This window comes from Peromyscus leucopus, chromosome 15 (assembly GCF_004664715.2).
Source record: "Peromyscus leucopus breed LL Stock chromosome 15, UCI_PerLeu_2.1, whole genome shotgun sequence".
In the NCBI taxonomy this organism is placed as follows: Eukaryota; Metazoa; Chordata; class Mammalia; order Rodentia; family Cricetidae; genus Peromyscus; species Peromyscus leucopus.
Window position 1 is genome coordinate 2,052,558 of NC_051076.1, and position 19,280 is coordinate 2,071,837.

General features: G+C 39.3%; 1 protein-coding gene across 1 annotated transcript in view; it reads right to left on the bottom strand.

Annotated features, from left to right (window-relative positions):
• The window catches only part of Ell2 (elongation factor for RNA polymerase II 2), a 64,967-nt gene that overhangs the window by 34,356 nt on the left and 11,331 nt on the right, over positions 1-19,280 (bottom strand). Inside the window, exon 2 of the mRNA XM_028894004.2 lies at positions 12,691-12,738. Coding sequence (XP_028749837.1) covers positions 12,691-12,738 — 48 coding nt within the window. The remainder of the gene's footprint in view (positions 1-12,690; positions 12,739-19,280) is intronic.

Sequence of the window (19,280 nt, forward strand, 5' to 3'; positions counted from 1 at the left end):
AAACTACTCTCACATGTCAGTCTGAACACATCAGTCCATATACTGTTGATTTTTTTCATCCAGCTCCCTCCTATCCAGAGTGGTAGATCAGAGCTGCTTTATAGACACACACAGTTCTCTTCTACTAAACCAGCTCAACTGGACCTCACTCTCCATGGTGTACTTTGTCCCAGAGGCAGTACCATGTCACCAGAAAGCACTGGGCTATGTTCCTACTTCTTGTTTACCTTGTGGTAACATTTTTTCTACTTATGACTCAGTGCAGGTCCTTTTCTCCTTGAGGGAGCCTTGCCTTCCGTGGTGAGGTGGGCTTAGTTTCTCCTTTTCTAGATCCCCACAGTCTCCTCACCCTTTACTGCTGTCTTCACTAACTTGAACACTGAGTACTGACTTAAGTCTTTCTCTCTCACCAGACTGAGTTGTTTAGAATCAAGGGCCACGGTTTTATTAACTTTTATTTATGTTTGGGACACTGTAGATGCCTCATCAATACTTGCAGGATTTATCTGAAAAATTAAAATAAAAAAAAAAAAGAAACATGCCAGTGATTAAAAAAAAAAATTCACAAATGAATTTGAAATAGCTCACTTAAGGGTCTTTGGAAAACCAGGATGCCCCAGAGAAGACACAGAGGGAGGGTAAAGCTGCCTGCTGTGAGGCACAAATGTCAGGATGAGGAAGTCTCTAACTCTTGTGCTAGGTTTAGCCCAAAAATCTGGTTGAAGTGGCTGTTTGGGTTTGTGGTACTTATATTTATATTGCACCCTTGTCTTTTTATTTAAAAAAAAAAAGTGTAGTTCATCTTTACATAAGTGCAGAAGCTCTTGTCCTCACCAAATTCCGTTTGAAAACACTCCCCAACCTCTTAAAAAAACACTGCATCTTAAAGAACTCAGGGAGAGACTAAAAACTTCTCAAATGAGGCATTCTCCTGGTCAATTATAAAGCAGAAATTTGTCTTTTGAAAAGATGGTTTGTTTCTCTGAAACAAAGCTCAAATCTGAGTTCTACAAGGAAAAAAGCTACATGTGATTGACAAGTTCCAAATCCCTGCAGGTCTCCTCTCTTCCTGCTCCCCTGCAGCTCTGAGCAAAGTACACCATGCCAAGAGGAACTGTAGGCAAATGCTGGCAGACCTAGCGTTTGTGCCTGGCAGTCACCAGCAGTGGTGTAAATCTAGTGGAGAGACCGAGACCTGACAGGTGGGAGCTGCCCTCAAGATCAACAGAAAGGTTGGCCATGGCCCGAGATTTTGCAAAACGCATGGTTTTAGTCCAATTCAATCAACATCACCATGAAAACTTGCATGCTCACTAACATAAACAACTCTTGGGTTTGAAGAAGGATATTTCCAAATTGAAACAGAGGGGTGGCAAGCTCTGAATTCTGTGTTCTACTTTCAATCTCAAGACTTTTTTCTCGGACTTGTTTCTTTTTAAAGATATCTAGATTTTTTTTTTAAAAATCAATCTTCAGCGAGCTGTGTGCATGAGGCGGCACACGTCTCTGACTCCAGCACACATCCTCCCTGGTTGTGTAACGGAGTTAGTTGGTTGTCCCTACTCTCCTGCCATTATTCTCTCCTTCCTTCCGACTTGACTCCTAGGAGCAGGTCGACCAGCTGGCCTTTTAAATTAATATAAATGTAAAAGAATGAGGTCAGTTAGTTGTTTAATTATTATTACTATTTTAATAAATAGTTTAAAGGATGTTGACTACTTGGGCTTCCTTTTTTGTTTTTCACACTTTTTTTTTTTTGGTTTTTCAAGACAGGGTTTCTCTGCAGCTTTGGAGCCTGTCCTGGACTAGCTCTGTAGAGCAGGCTGGCCTCGAACTCACAGAGATCCACCTGCCTCTGCCTCCTGAGTGCTGGGATTATAGGAGTGCGCCACCACTGCCCGGCCTTTCACACTTCTTGTATCAAAACACAGTCCTAAAGATGAATGAGCCTCTAGTATTTGAATTTTTATAGACCTTTCTCCAAATACCTGCTCTGAAAATAATTCCTGTGGTAGAATATACATACATAATTCTACAAAATGTATTTCTATTTAATTTTCTTAAGTCAAAAATCATATGCTAAACTTATAAAGGAATAAAAACTATTTCTGATTTCACAGCTGATACAGAACATCAAGTGCTAAATGAGAGACCGTACTTTTGATTCCTAAAGAGACAAGGCAGCTTGATGTCATATAGGAGATGTAAAGAGGAGAACCTGTCAAACCTCCAGATAAGTTGATTTATGATTGTAAGAACAAAGAGTTAAAAGATGTCTAGGGATAGTATGGCTAGCCTATTGGTTGAATCATTAAGGCAATGTCTCCACACACAAGAAGAGATGCTGTCAAAGGGCGAATACTTACACATCAACAAAAGAGCAATATTGCATGTGGACAATGCACACAATGAAATATTTAGCTGATTATCCTCTGGACAGTCACACACTTCTAGTAGGGCATAACAGCACCACTCACAATGCAAGCACTACAGGACAACAGTGCTGTATGAAGTAGTAAATCGTTTTTACCTCTTCATCAACAGCCAATAACTCACTGAATTCCTACAGTGTGCAGACATGTGAGGAGGTAAGCTTTGTAAGTTTGTAATGTCCCTTTACAGGAGACAGTCATCAAAAGGAGAGTGCAGAAAACCAAGCATGTTAAATTATTAGGACTATAAACAATGGTGTGCAGAAATGTCAAAACAGTAAACTATGTAAAAGGGTACATAAGTACTATAATTATCTCATAGGTAATTATCTCAAAGAGTCTCTTACATTATGAACATAAAGACTAGCTCCACTATGTTGGGAGAAACATGAATAATATAAAAAGAAAAGAAATCAAATACACTCCTTCTGGCATTATCAGAATGAGTGATCTAAAAACACTGTGCAGTACTTAGCATATGTCAGATGTTATTACTCAGGTCACACTGTCAGTTTTTAAAAAAGATGTATTTAAAAAATACATCTTTTATTTGTATATATATGTATGTGTGTATCTCTCTCTGTGTTGTGCCTGCAGAAGCTAGAAGAGGATGTTGGATCCCCTACAGTTACAGGCAGTCAGGAGCCATCTGACATGAGTGCTGGGAACTAAAGTTAGGTCCTCTGAAAGAGCAGCATGTACTCTAACCACTGAGTTGTATCTCCAGCCCACCTGGTAGTTTTTAAACATTATCAAATGATTACTTTGAAAACAAAAACACAAAAACAAAACAAAACAAAAAACCAAGCATGCATTCAATATTGGCCAGGGGAAACATCTCCTGAGAGCACTTAGAAAAGCTGTGGGAAAAAAAACAGCACCCTTTCTGATCTAGCATGTTCCACATCTCTGAATCTATCCTAAGGAAATAGAGATGAAAACAAAATGAATGCCAAGGATGTTCCATACACTGTTATTTTATAAGTAATCACAAGGATCGCTAAATGGGCGACAGTGTATACACACAACAAAAGGTTGGGCAGCTATTTCAATGTGACATTTACTATAGAAAAGCGTTCCTAATACAGTTTTAAAAGTAGAACATTTTAAAAGTAATCAATAAATACACTGTCTATGTAATTTTAAAACTTTATTTATTTAGTTTTTTTGTTGTTGTTGTTTTGTTTTTTAAGATGAGGTTTCATGCAGCTCTGTCTAGTCCCAAACTCACTATGTAGCTGATGCTGGTCTTGAACTCCTGATCTTCCTGCTATCAACCCCAAATTCTGGGATTACAGACTATCACCACTGTATCCAGGTGGCTCTGCAACTTTTAAAAATGTGTGTGTGAGAATGGAAAAAAAAACTAGAAGAAATCCAACAGAATTGTTTTTGACTGGTCGAGACATGCTTGTCTCATTTGTCTATGCTTTACACAGTCCTAAAACATCCATTCACTTTGTTTCTCAAACAGAAACAATAAAGGATAAATAAAAATGAATTAGATTCTAGGCTATCACTATGAAACTTACTGTTCATGACTTAATCAGCTTAAATAGTTTGAAAGCTGCATTTAAAAAAAAAAAGTGTCTTCAACTGTAAAATGTTTCTCCAACATCAACCTTGGACTTGTAAGTCTACCCCGAAAAACAAGAAACAAAACTGCAAGTATCCCTAGAACTGTTTTTCTTTATAGCCAAATACAGAACTTTCAGACAGCTGTGGCGAGACAAGTTAGTACTTGCTCACTGTCCAATGGAAACGGGACCTCCCTTCCTAATCTTTGAAGACAGACTTTAGTGAATAACCAACACTTGATTGAGAAAACCAAAAGCATCCACCTGAGCTGTACAGAAGTGCTCAGTAGTGGTTAGTCGAGTATTACTATGTTCATAATGTGGCTATGATTTCTGTTTCCACTCTGATATATCCTCAACACAACACAGGACTATCAGCTTTTGAAATATTTCAGACTGCTCTTCTTCTAAGGGGCCTGAGCTGTCAGCCTACTGGCACAGACCCAATTTAACTCTTAATCACTTTCTACTGAATTGAGTTTTGTTAGCCTAGCACATCATCTCTGCAAATCCAACCAACTGCTGCAGCTTATTCCCTAATCTGTCTTTTCCAGACTGAATACCCCACCCCTCAGCAGCCTTCACAATACCACTGCCCTGAAGTCTTAACTCAGAAGGCACACACCTCCTCCCACACCTTTGATAATGCTAGTAACTTCGCCTGGGGAGAGAGCAGAAAGGAGGCTTCTCCACTGATAGATGACAAGGCAGCTCTATCAAGCAGCTGGGTAGCACAATAGTCAGCTGTGTCTAACTACAGATAAGTTCTCAAGACCTGCCTTCTCCATCCTCCTTGTCAGCTTCTTTTTTTTTTTAAACCTTTAATATTCAGCCTTTTACCTATATTTTCTGACATCTTGGAAAATTTCTTTTGTGTTTGTTTATGTACATTTAGAAAATATAGTTAACAAATTGCTTTTTGGAGACATCTATTGAAATATGTTCTAGATTTCTTTTACATTTAACCCGTGAAGATAAGTAATTATATTTAAAATTAGTAATAGCAAGGGCAAACTTTAATTTGCATATTTAATTCTATAAATAAATACAACCTGACAAAGTTGTATTTACAAAGCTTGACACCTGTCCCAGCACCACGGCAGCGGCCGGGTCTCCTCCTCTCAGGCTCCACTGCCTTTCCCTACCAAAGGTGACCAGTACTGGGGCTTCTGCAGTTACCACTGTGTTTGCTTTTCAATAATTTTATCATATGAAAACCACACAATATACCTTTTGCCTGAATGGCTACTCAAGACTTTACTCATTTGATAAAATGACATTACCCTATGTGGTCTTCTGCTCACCTGACAATTTCACCGCCATGTTGCAGAGCTATAATGATGTGCATAGCTGTTGTGTTTTCTACCACTGAGTTAGGACACAGCCCTCTCTCATCTGTTGCTGTTCTTAGTAGCAATGCTCACTTAAGTATTCATAAGTAAAGGAGTCTTCTCCACAGCTGAAAAACAGTCTGTAAGTGCAGTTTCACTTCAGAATCTTCTCTATAAAGCTGCTTCCACCTTTTACTAGAAAAAAACCTACTTTGAAGTTGCTTTTTGAAAACCCTTTTGGTACAAATTTCTGGTGCTGATGGCAACCAGAGAGCTCCATTTTGAAAGGAAGACTGGTAGAGCTATGGGAGAGCTAACTGAAACAGCTCCTACCCAGCATGACCCAAACATTTATCACCCTCTTGTTTCATCCACTTCAATCTTGAGTAAGGTGTCTCCATCCAACCAAATACTCAAGCAATAAACACAGAGCTATCCTTGACTTTCCCATGCACCTCTTCTCTCATCACCCAAACAAAGCCTGGTCATCTTGTCAGGCAGCTATTGGCAAAGCACGTTCAAATGCAATCTGACCACACGACTCTTAGACTAAAACTTAGATGATGGTCTCCTGTAGTGTTTGAAAGACACTGCTTGTAACCTACTGGGAGATAACAACTTTAGTTCAGTGGACTGTGATCCTGATTCTTTCTACTTTTATTTATTTAGGTGTGTACCATGTGTGTGCCTGATGCCTGCCTGCAGAAGCCAGAAGACAGCACAAATTTTAGTTTTTAATGGGAAATAACTAACAAAACCCCCAAAGCTGTCAATGACAAATTTGATCATAAACAATGTATTACATGTCAGCTAGGAGTAAGAGCTAGCATCTGAAGGTCCTGATTGCCTTTGTCACCTGCACTGTTGACCCTGGTGCCTGGATGTTGCTAAGTGAAGACTGGAATTTGCAATTTATAGTATCTGTGACCCTTCCAATCAGTCAAAATTTCCAGTCACTCCTCAAAGTGAAGAGTAGAGTGGGGTGAGCACTCCCCTCCACACTCAGCTTTGGGGACCTATCTTACTGTACCCCTTATTGGGGTCTCTGCAAAGTTATAGTCAGAAACTACTGTCAGACAGTTCCCTGAGGTCCTGCAAACAGACAGTCATCTTCCTACTTTCTGCCATTCTCAACTCCTGAGAGGCCAGGGCTTGGCTCGGTTCTCTGTGTCTTAGAGCCTGCAATGATACCCACTAAAGCTGTAAAGATATTGAAGTTAGCTCATTGCCTCTGCTCATTTAGAAATCCCAGAGGCTAGTCCTTATCCAGAAAGAAAAGAAGGGCAGACATGAGTGACAATATAAACTTAGAGAAGCTGGTTAATTTACAGTAGCTTCAGAGTAGGATTTCATTTGTTGGAGATAATGAGTGTCTGCGGACAGCTCATATCCTTAGCTAAATGAGATTAAAAAAATGTTTGTGTGCATATAAAAGTTAAATAATTAACTAGCACCTTAGACTAATTAAGATGCAAAGAATTGTAATTCAATATAAATATTAAAATAAATGTCTCTATTAACCATTATAACATTCAAAATGTTAAAACAAAATATCATTGTAGGAGAATATAACTTTAACAGTCTTTTAGTATTAGTCACATTCAGAGAAAAGAGTATCAACCCCTAATCAGCAACTTTTGAGCAGACGGACTAGACACAATTGTTGGCAAAACTAGTGGGCTAGCCAAACCAGAAACAGCAGGGGGAAAGAAGCCAGAGGAAGGCATATCATTTAAGAGGAAAGGCAGTGCTGGGGATTTATTTTTGTCTTTGCTGCTTGTTCCAAGCTGATAGTTATCGCTGCTTTCCAGGTACCAAGTCGGGAAGGGAAGGGCAGTCTGCGGGAAGCATATTCAGGGTGGGTTGAAATTGCCTACTAATTTCAAATGCTGTATAATTTAGTCTTTTAGATCCAATTTTCTCCCTAGTCCTGACAAAGTAAAATAAATAATTAGCAAAGTATTTCTGAATGATATGCTAAATTCAGAGCTTAAACAAAAAAATTTAAAGTAAAATCTAAACCTCTGTCCTTTGCAGTTAATGACTCTACTGCAAGAATTTATAGCCCTATTCAAGCTGTTAAAGCTACCAGTTAAATGGATTCAGGAGGTCACAGTGTGCCTTTTTGGAAGGCATACATTTAGAACTTGTTTGGCTGGCTTGTTCTGTCTTGAAAAAGCGATGTGTGACTGTGTTTCATTCTGTATACAAAATACATAGTATATAGAATTTTTTTATTTTTATTTTTATTTTCAACAGCCTTAAGATAGTTTCTAAAAATTGTATATGCAAAACTACTATTAGTTATAGCCTTTGGAATTGCTCAGTCTGAAAGTAAGCAACTAAAAAGGCCCTTTAGCAATCTCATGATAAATAATAAGTTAATATGGGTTCCACAATCTTTTACAGTGACAATGTTAACATTATTTCTCATTTTCTTGGGGGTAGTCACTCTCTGGGCATTAGTCCTTGGGCACAAGCAAATCAATTGCAAGGGCACCACCTGCCAGCAAACGTGGCCATTACTTGCTATTGAAAATCTTGCTGTTTCAGATTTTACCCCAGTTATCACACTTCTCACATCTATTTGTATGTGTAAAATGTTGTGTGCATACACAGTTCTTAATTAGGCATTTAGAATTTTATACATTTATTGCCAAAGTAGAACTTTCCTTTTTCTTTTTTCTTTTCTTTTTCTGTTTTTTTGAGACAGGGTTTCTTTGTTCAGTTTTAGTGTCTGTCCTGGATCTTGCACTGTAGACCAGGCTGGCCTTGAACTCAGAGAGATTTCGAGGCTGCCTAGCTCTGCCTCCTGAGTGTTGGGATTAAAGGCATGTGCCACCACCGCCTGGCTCCTTTTTCTTTTTAAATACAATACCATGCTGACCTTGAACTCTAAATTTTCCTGCCTCAGCATCCCAAATGCTGGCATTACAGGTATACAGCATCATGCATAGCTAATATATACCATTTTTGAAGTCACAAAAACTTTTGATTAAAATGTTGATTCACAGCAGTGAGAAACACACACAAAGCCTTGTTATTGATAGTCCCTACAGAATAGTTCTATAGAAGTGCTGTGTGAGGGTTCTAGCCAAATTCTTTATTATTAATTCTTTCCTAAATGTTAGTCTGCATGTATTTGTCAGCTAGAAATTCTGTAAGAGTGAAGACCATGTCTTATCTAACTTGTTCATAGCAATGCAAAGCTTGGGCATGCCAGCACATGTCTGTAATCTTAGTGTTTGGGAAGCCAAAACAAAGGATCTCAAGGTCCATGCGAGCCTAGGAAATATGGGGAGAGCTCACAAAATAAGAGTGTCAGCTGAGCAGGTAACTGAATGCCTATAATTCCAGCATTGGCAGGGAGAGGTTGGAGCTTTGACTCTTTCAAGTTTAAGGTCAGTCTGGCCCACATTGAAAGTTCCAGGCTAGCCTGAGCAACACAGACAGGCCACATCTGAGAAAGCCAAACCAAAAAAAACAAACCAACAAAACTAAAAAATACCATAAAACCAATAAGCAAGCAGAGTAATTAATAACTTACCCTGTCAACTAGGTCCTAGTTTGTGAAATAACTGTTGTCAATTTTATCAACAGCTGACTTTATTAAACCCTGAGTGAACTTCCCAGATACACTCTTTCAGAACTCTCCAAAACAGTGGGAAGAGTCGTCCGTCCGTCCCCCACACACACACCCGGCAGTTTAGCTAGCCTCTACCAACTGTGTGCTCTTAGAAACACCTAGTCTCCACAAACCTATACAGATTGGTTTTTCAAACTTCACTGGAATAGACATCCTTGGAAAAGTCACCTGCCTCACTTTCACTGTTTAACTTTATTCTTCATAAAGCTTGCTTGACTTTGAAGATGCAGCTTTTAGAAACTGGTACACTGTGTTGTCATTTTCCTCTGAATATTCTAATTTAAAGATGTCAAGTAACCCTGAAGTTAGAAGATTATCTGGCTGACCCACACTCCAGAATAAATGAGGATATTTTTAGTTGACATACTCAGTTCCTAGCATTCATGAGGTCAGCAATCAGAACCAACTGCTCCCCTACAGAAAACACCTTCAGTGAGCATCCAGTTTCCTATGTGCCCTTTCCCACTATGGGAAAAAGCTGAGATGACTCTGAAAGACATAGTTTTCATTTTCTGCTAAGAAAACTCCTGCCCAGCTCTAGAGGTGAAACTCAAATAATCAATGACTCAGAATTCCACTCTTACAGTATACTGCCATACTTTCATGTTTCAGTCTGTATTTATGTAGAAGTTAACATCAACCTAACAGAACATGTTCAAACGGAAAAGCAAATAGGCTTAAAAGCTAATCTGCCAAGCCCTAAATTCTGACCTATAGACATTACCCAAGTGGGGGAAAATCCTATAATTAGCAATGAGAATAGCATAACCATGCAAACTTAGCATGAATCTCATCAGGCAAACAGGAAATATCTGTAACACAATATGCTCACTTTTAAAAGGATACTTAACAATGCTTCAGTTACACTTCCAATTTGCTTACATATGGCACTATCATGGAGTTAAGGTACATTTCCAATTGCATTTGATATAAAAAGACAATATCTCTTACTAAGGAACAGTATCTTTTGGGGGAATTCTAAATTTAAACCTTCCAATTTAAAACCCTAAACATTTTCCAAACAGGAAAACTCTGTAAGCATACTTCTGAAGGGTTTTAAAAGCAATCAGCACAGGCAATGTTAACTTGTCATGGCTCTAAAGAAAAACAGAGGAGCACTGTATAGAAGACCCTCACAGTTATGGCTCTGCGTATTCCCTGTGGGCTGTGCCAACCCACTCTCTCCCCTGTAATGAGTCTTTGTTTTTACTAAGTCCCAACGGGCTAGGGAGAGCTCTGCAAAGGGAAGGGGGAAGGGCAGATGGAATGCAGCTGCAGGCTCTAAAACAATGCTGAGTCCATAATTTTGTTCCCAGGAGAATAATAAAAGGGCCAGGGCACTGATGAGATAGACAGAGAGCAAGCAAGGTAGAGCCAAGCATTCCACTCTTTCAGTCTACAGTGTATCCAAGCCTCCTTTACTACACAAAGAATTCCAATTTATTTGGGCTCAAAGCTTACCTGTTAATCTGTCATTTTATAACTAAATTACCTTTGGTGGCAAACTATATTCGGGCAAGAGATACAGTGGTAGAAAGGAAAGGTAAGTACTGGGGAGAGGGCTGGACACATGGGCTCAAGGATAGCTGTGCAGAGAGGTAAGGTATTCAGAAAAGAAAGCCCAATGTCTCAACTGTGAGTTGCATTGTGGTACCCAGGACCTACGAGAGTAAGGAGTAGACTTCAGAAACCCATGCCTCTGTGGAGACTGCACGTCAGAATCAGAATCAGAGTTTGGTAACCCCAAGTATTTATTCCCTATCATTTGGCCATTGAGTCTAACTTGGTGCTTCCTAAGAAAATGTCCTTAATTTGCAGTTTCTTAGCCTGAGATCTCAACCACGTTAAAGAGAAAATTAGGAGATGTGGCAGCCCCAGAACAGCAGTGGCCCTGCCAGCTCTGAGAAGCACAGCTCAGACCTTATGGTTCTTGCCTGATGTGTTGCTGCCCCGTTTCCTGAGAGCCCAGAGCTCCCCAGGACTCTAGGACTCAGGCCTGCCATTGGAGCTTTCCTCCAAATATTACTGATGCCATTAAAATGTGCAGAAAACTCCAGAAGCCTTAAAAAAAAGCAACTGAACCCCTCAAGTATAGAATCAGCATACAGTAAGTAATCACCACCTAGAAGGCTATACAACAGATTCAGAAGAATGCTTGTTTCAATAGGATCCTATCCATGAACACTTAGTTACTAAGAGGGAAAAAGGACTTCATTGTAAAGCTGACATCCACACAAACATCTCCTTCAAGTTAGCATTACACAAAAGAATCAGAAATACTGGACTCTTAGTCCACTGAATGGTATAATTAATCGGGCTCCAAAGATTTTCAAATTCTAATGTATGGAAAGACTGCATTTATTTATACAGGCACATTTTCATATTTCTGATGTTACAAAACATCACAATTAAGTAGATTTACAGTGATCAAGCTCATGACCCTCCTCCTTGAGCTCATCTTTTCTCTGGAAGCCCGAAAGTCCACTTATAGGTAATCCAAATGGCCAAGCTATAGCTAGCACATAGGAATAAAAATACTTATTAATTCAAGCAAGGAAGCAAACTAAACATCTATTTAGTTTGTTAATGTTAAATATCAATAGCAGTAATTAAAAAATAATACTAGGACTGAAGAGATGGCTTGCTGCTTCTGAAGAGAACCCAGGTTCCATTCTAGGCATTTACTTACATGGTGTCTCACAACCATCCATAACTCCAGCCACCCTCTTCTCACCTCCAAGTGCACCAAGCGTGCATATGATGCACATATATACACACAAGTAAAACATTTATACACGTAAAATAAAAGTAATAAATCTAAAAAAAAAAGTAACGCCAATGCTATACCTATTAAAAACACAAAATTCACAGGTCCACTTAATTAAAAGTTATATATTATGCTCATTGGCTTTGGTACATACCACCTCCAAGCTACATTCTGAGTGTAGAATAAAACAGACATACAAAACTGACTACTTATGTATAGCAAAGCTCATTCTCTACTTATACATTTAATTCCCTACCGTGTAAAATTAAGAGATTAAGCACACAGCTACATTTTATGTATGTAGTGTGGGAGTCCAGCTCCAACCTGCTCCTACCTATTGAAGGGTTCTTAGGTGGAGGAGAGAGGAATGAGGAATTATCAGATAGACTAAGAGACCTAGATGGCGAGAGGAAAGACAGAAACACAGGGTAGCTTCGGGAGGGCCTGGGTCAATATCCACCAGCCCAGAACTTTATTCAAAAGGGCTTTTTATAATAATGCCAAGGGGCGAGGCAAAGGACCTCCCCCTTGCTAGATACAGCCAAGTGTAGACCCTACCAAACACGTGGTACCTAGGCCCATGGTCCAATCATCCTCTTATGTAGTCCTGCTGGGTACAGCAAGCTCAGATCTCACTAGGAAACCTCTGTGTGGGCTACCACACTGTAGTACTAACTTGCATGAAATTCTTTGTTTAGTTGTGGTAAATACAATATATTTCCATAAAATCGTGATATTTAATCCTCAATGAAAAGGTTCAAATGCAAGAAACTCTGTAACTGGCGCTGAATTGCTTTCTACCACGACAGAACTCATTTAGTCATGAAGCTCACAAAACGTGTGATTGATTATATTGACAGTAAAAGTGAAAGCAAAATTTTAAAGCTTTATGGAAATACGACAATTAGATTGTTTTTCCTGAATTGATAGTACTCACCCCTTGGAGTCCCTGGAACTGAATTGAAGGTCGAAAAGGAATTAAATTCTATAAAAAAAGAAAGTAAACTTTAGTTACTATGACACAGAACTAAATAATTAAACCTCAAATCTATGTGTTTTCTTCATCTCACAATATGAAAGAAATCCTTTTTATTACATGCTGACAGTAATTACATTAAGAAGTATTGATGAGCTGCTTACATTTCTTACATAGTGTAAGAAATGTAAAGGGGAGGTCCTTTGCCTTTTGGTTTTTCTGTAACCAAAAAGTACATTTTGGCCGTATAGCAATCATGATTGCAAGCTGATTGACATGATTTGCAAGAAAAAAATATACTAATTCAATCTTCATAAAAAAATTCTTAGTTTCCCATTTTTGATAGGAGAGGGAAAAGGGAAAGGATAATTGGAGGAACTTTGAAAAGAACACAACAGAATGTCATAACATACACAACATAACAACACAAATGTAAAATTTTAAATATCCAGGAATCAACTGTAGTTCTCCATCCCTCTCTCCATTTTGTCAGAGACTAGTTTTTACTTAAGAGTCAAAAAGGCTGCCAATTCACTCACAGAATCCTCACTAGGAGAGTATATTTTCTTGAGAACTGCTTTGGCGATTTTAAAAATTTTTTTATTTATTTTGGTAACTAACATTTTATCACAGAGCTGTACATTTGGAGGAATAGCTGTATTGGCAAATATTTGCCACCATTTCCAGGGATCCCCAGTCTATTTTTCAAGGGAAGGCTTTCCGAATTATTAAGAGAGTCACAGGGAAATTATAGACTTGAATATTATTAATAGGAACACATCAGCTTGTTAAGTACCTTTCATTCCCTGATATTTAAACCCAATGAACAAAAATAACAAGTGCTGTCTGTCTCATTTCTGCCTGAAATAAAAAGAGAAGCATCTACGTGCCCCTCACTCCACCCTCCCACCCCTGGGTCCCCGCTCAGCACAGCACACACCCTTCTGTTATTCCCAAGGCCTTTGCAGACTGGAGTTTATCAGGCTTTTAACAAAGTAAAGAGGGTAGAAAGAATGGGTTTTCTGTAACGATGGGAAGATCAGAATATAAAATAAAGTGGTGTTATTATTTATAAAAATGGATAATGTCCTAGGGAAACATTACACTAGAATGGTATTTCAGTTCTACCCCATAAGGTGATATTTAATTTCAGACTTAGGGAAAGAATCATAAAGCTTCCAGGTGACAAATTTACTTCTTGGTATAGGAAAAGTAAGATTCTTTAAAAAAAAAGAAAGATTAAAAGATAATTGTTGATTTGGAAGAAAAAAAGTCAATGATGACTCATTCTAATTCACAGGCTCTCATGAAAACAGAAAAGTATGGACTACTTTTCTTTCATGGGATAATCTCACCCCAAACTCTCTTCCATGGCTAAACTTACACTTCCTGAAGTAAATAAACCATGAGCACAGAGCCTGTGGAGCCCCTCTGTGTGGAATTAGGGTGGCCCTCCATAGTATGTTCGGAGTCCTCAGCATTTCCGTCACTCCTGCCTTCTGGACTCCCCTAATTACAGCACTCAACATTCCCTTGGAGGCGGATCAGGGTCAGCTTGCACTCCTGACTCACTTGCTGCAGCTGAAATTCTCCATCAAGTTCATCAACTGCTCTGTGCCATTTAAATGCAAACTACTTTCAAACTGCTGACTTCTCCACTGCATATTCCCTCTTCTTGTGCTAAGAGATACCAGCCCTTATTTCAAAAGCTAGAACCTGCCATTTCCTCATTCTAGATCAGCCCCACCCTGCAGGCCTGCTACACTTGTACCATGACAACTGGATCTCTTTTCCATTCCTCAGCTGTCTTCCAGAAGATGGCTGCTTATTACTGCCTACAGGACAGTCATTAGAGACCCAGTGGTAGCAAGCATTCACTACTGACAAGCACTAACATAACTCTGTGACCAAGCTGGCAACCCTCCTACTTTTCTGGCAATGGCTTCTTAGCTCTCGAGACTCACAACCCCAGAATTAACTTACAAGTTCTTCTCACTCTCCCACATCATATTCTGTTAGTCAATTACTTGCAATCAGAATCACAGAATTCCAAATACAGAAGACCCAGAAATCACAGCTGATGTCCTCTCCTCCATTCCTGGTCCTGTGTTCCATTAATAACTCAGCTGGTAACAGAACCTAGGACTTAGCGTCTTATTTCATCCTACTTTTCTCATCCACACACATCTGCTGTGGGAGATATGAGAGCATGGGGGCCTAACTCTCCATGCCAGAGTTCACATTTTTGGAGGGAGAAACCTGAGAATGACCAAGCACTAAGTTTTAAGTTTACCAGGAAACAGAGTCAGAATTCTAAGGAAGTAGAGCATATGACTTAGAACAGATACTAGAAAAGCCAAAGGGACTATGGGAAGGGTAGATCTTGAGTAGCTGATTAGAAAAACATGCTCAAGGGAAAAGTTTTTTTTTTTTTTTTTTAAAGGATGGCCACTCAGTGGGCAGATGGTAGGTCTTCTGTACAGAACAGAAGGAAGGACAGAAACTAGAGCCGTGACTCCTGCCTGTGCTCTCCTGTCCTTGATGTGTCTTTGTGTTTAGTTCCTGTCTGCCACAGAGTAGGTAAGACAACTTAAATGTCAAACTTCAAGGACTCTGCTCAAAAAATGTATCACTCTGTTGAATAACCTTATTCCACCCCCTCCTTACTCCCTCTCTGATGCCGCCTGAGCCTGTCTTCAAGGTGATAACAATTAGAGGCTAGCACTTTCCTGAGTAAGAAAGTGATCTGAAAAAAAGGAAAGAAGAAAGGGAGTTGTTGAAATAAGTATTTTTTTTTTTTTTTTTTTTGTTAAGGAAGGCAGCTTTTAAAACATGGGAAGGGAGATGGATTAGGGTAGGGGAAGGCTGGGAAAATGGCTTTGAAAACAGTTCCAAGGGGATGCTTTAGAATACTCTGGAAGTCATGATAAATGACTCAATTAGTATGACTGGCATTTGAAGCCAACAGGAACTGGTGAACCTGTAGAACCCAAGGTGGAATGATAAGGTGTGTTGATAGCTGGAGTATCAGTCACCAGAGAAAATGATGAGGTGGCTCCAAGGCCAGCAGTCAGCCACTCCAGTCACTCTGCCCTGGACTCCCTCAAATTAAGCTTTTAGTCTCCGTTGGAGGTTCATGGCCCATTTCAGGCATTTATTATCTGGCAACCAAATAAAGGCCTTCCTCTGTACCTCTAAGTTAGCACTCTCAGAATACGTCCCATAACCCCACTGTCTGCTAAAGCAAAGTGAATTTTACAGACATACACATACTTATTAACATGACCATTCCAAACTAGGCTTGCTATCAGGAATTGAAGTTCTAAAGTAAATGCTGCTTGGCTGGGTGGTGGTGGCACAGGTCTTTAATCCCTGCAGAGGCAGACGGACCTCCTAGAGTTCGAGGCCAGCCTAGTCTACAAAGGGAGTTCCAGGACAGCCAGAGCTACACACAGAGAAACCCTGGCTCATAAAACAAAAAAACAAACAAACAAAAACAAAAAAGGTACTCTAAGCAGATATTTCAAACATGTTAGTTTTTTTGTTCCAGTGGGATTTTTTTTTGTTTGCTTGTTTGGTTTTTTGCCTAGTTACTATTAAAAGAGCTATGTTCAGGGCTGGGCAGATGGCTCAGTGGGTAAAGTGTTTACTGTGCACACATGTGGGCCTGAATTCAGATACCCACCACCCACAAAAAAGCCAGGCATGGTCGTACATGCCTGTAACCCCAGCACTGGAGACTGAGACAGCTGATCTCAGGGCCTGACTGGCTAGCCTGATGAACTGCAACCTTGAGCTCCAGGTTTAGCAAGCACTTTTGCCTCCAAATAAATAAATAAAATAGAAAAGCGACTAAGGAAGACATCTGATATCAAACTCTGGTCTTCTTACATGCCTGCATGGGAGATTTGTGTGGGTGTCTGCATACACACATACACACACACACACACACACACACACACACACACACACACACACACACAAAAAGGAATAATGCTCAAATCATCACATATTTAAAATAAAATATAAAGCCAGGTGGTGGTGGTGGTGGTGCAGCCACATGCCTTTAATCACAGCCCTTAGGAGGCAGAGGCAGGTGGATCTCTGAGTTTGAGGCCAGCCTGGTCTACACAGCGAGTTCCAGGACAGCAGATCTATACAGAGAACACTGTCTAAAAATAATAAACAAATAAATAAAATATAAAGTGTAAGTCAATTTCAAAAGATAATTCTAGGTGGCCCAATATGATATACAGCATGCTTTACAATAATGCTTAATTCACTAAACACATTCCTGTTAAGTTTCAAACCCAGGACAAAGGGCCCAGGTGCCTATTTAACATATCAAAGCAGACTCTGGCTGCCATGTTCTCCCAGCATCCCTCAGACTCTGTCTGTTAACAGGCCCTCCTAGCTAGCATGCCCCTGCCCCACTGCTCCTACCCTGAACTACTCTCTAGCCCAGGGGGCTGGGCTGCCCTTCCTCATATAACAAACATTTTGGTTGCTCTTTCTTGTATCTTTGGGCATCCAGGCTGCTGCAGCTGGTTCTCTCCCCCCTCTATATGGCTCAGGGTCATGGCCACTCTGGACTCTCTCAGATGTCTCTGCCTCTGGCTATGCTCTCCCATATATCTGTAATAAACTTTCTCCTCCACCACACCTAGGTGCAGTCATGTTCGTTTCCTTTTCCTTTTTCATTCAGTTCCATTTAGGAATGGGTTTTGATGGAGCTTCATTCTTTGCTCTTTAGCTTTAATTAAATATTTGCAGCACGTAGCTCTTTTAAAAAAATCAAGTAACTCTAGGGCAGTGATTCTCAACTTTCCTAATGCCGTGACCCTTTAAAACAGTTTCCTCATGTTGTTGTGATCCCCCCAACCATAAATTTTAGTTGCTACTTCATAACTGTAATTTTGCTGTTATGAATTTAATGTAAATATTTTTGTAGACAGAGGTGTGCAAAGGGGTTGAGACCCACAGGTTGAGAACCACTGCTCTAGGGTTTAACTGAGCATCATCTGAGCAATAAGCAAGATAGCGATTTGATGTCTACATCCAGCCAAGAAGCACAAGGGCAGATTGGAAACAGCAAGGAAAATGACTTGATGTTACTAGTCAAAAGAATCTCTTAATCTCTTAGCAGTTCCACTGAATTTATCCCTTAATCCAAGCCTGTACACAACTTACAAAACAGAACAGAAATAGACCCTGGCTTCTTAAAACCTGGGTCATGATCTCTTATATGGGGTTGTGTAATTGAATGTAGGGGAGGGGTGCAAAAATCTTCAATAGTAAAAGTTTCTGATCGTTCAATGACAAAAATTATTTTCATTTATGAAAATCAAACTCACTGTGTTGGAATACATGACTGCATGGCAGCTTGGGCTCTGAACACATGACAGATACATTTATGCATTGTGCATGCTGTCACTTTACACAATGTCAATGGACACTACTTGAAATATCTCAGCTCATATTCAAAAGTGCTGTATGCTAGGAACTGTAGTGCTTTTTGGTGTATATACTACAGCAAAAAAAAAAAAAAGTGTTCTGGTCTTACTGAGATGGAAACGTTTAGTTACAGAAAGCAAAGACTCTTGACTTGGGATTAGGTTAGGATTTTCCAACAATTTCTAAAATGGCTGTAACATACTGCTATCATTTTATACTATGTGCTCTTAGCACTGACAATTTTAAACTAAAAATACTGACCAACTCTAAAAAACTTTGAAGATGTTTACATCCTGCAGTATCAAAGATTCTGTTAAAATTTTAATTCTTTGTGTAAAAACAAGCATCCAATCATACATTAATAAATACAAATAATTTTGTTTTAATAAATTTAATTATATATACAAAAGAACTGTCTTAAAACAAAAAGGTAGATTTCTGTATAATTTATCATCAATGTTCGATTTATATATCTAATTTAATATTTATAAACTAGGGGCATGTAAAAAGGTTTTTGGACAAAAAGGGGTCATGAGTGAAGAAGGTTTAAGAAACACTGGTGTAGACAACACTGAAACACTAGGAGTCAGGTAACTCTTCCTGTCACCATTTCAAGCTGAAGCTACAACAAGATCTATGACCAAAGATATGTATGTCCATATAGTTCCAAGTACTCAAAATACATCAGAGCCATAAAAGAACTCTATCATTTACTACAAAACTATACTAAGTGACAATAGTCTTTTTGGGTAACGCTGGGTTCTGACATGACCTGCAGGGGACAGACAGAAGCAAAGCTCAGGTTTCTTGGGAGCTGAATAAAAAAGTCACACACACCCTTCTTTGCCTCAAATCCTCAAGAGATGTTAGAGTCACTAAGCTTCACAAATCCAATCTACTGTTCTGTCTAGTGAGTCAGTCCAACCTCAGATGGGAAGGAAGAGAAACCCTCTTTTTACAGATTTGGGAGAACCAAGATTACACAGTATTTAAAGTAGTAATTTCTTTAGCTATTATACCTAAATTACCCCCCCCAAAGAGTGAAATAACTAAAACTCAAGAGGACACCCCCCCAAAAAAATCTATATAATGCAGTC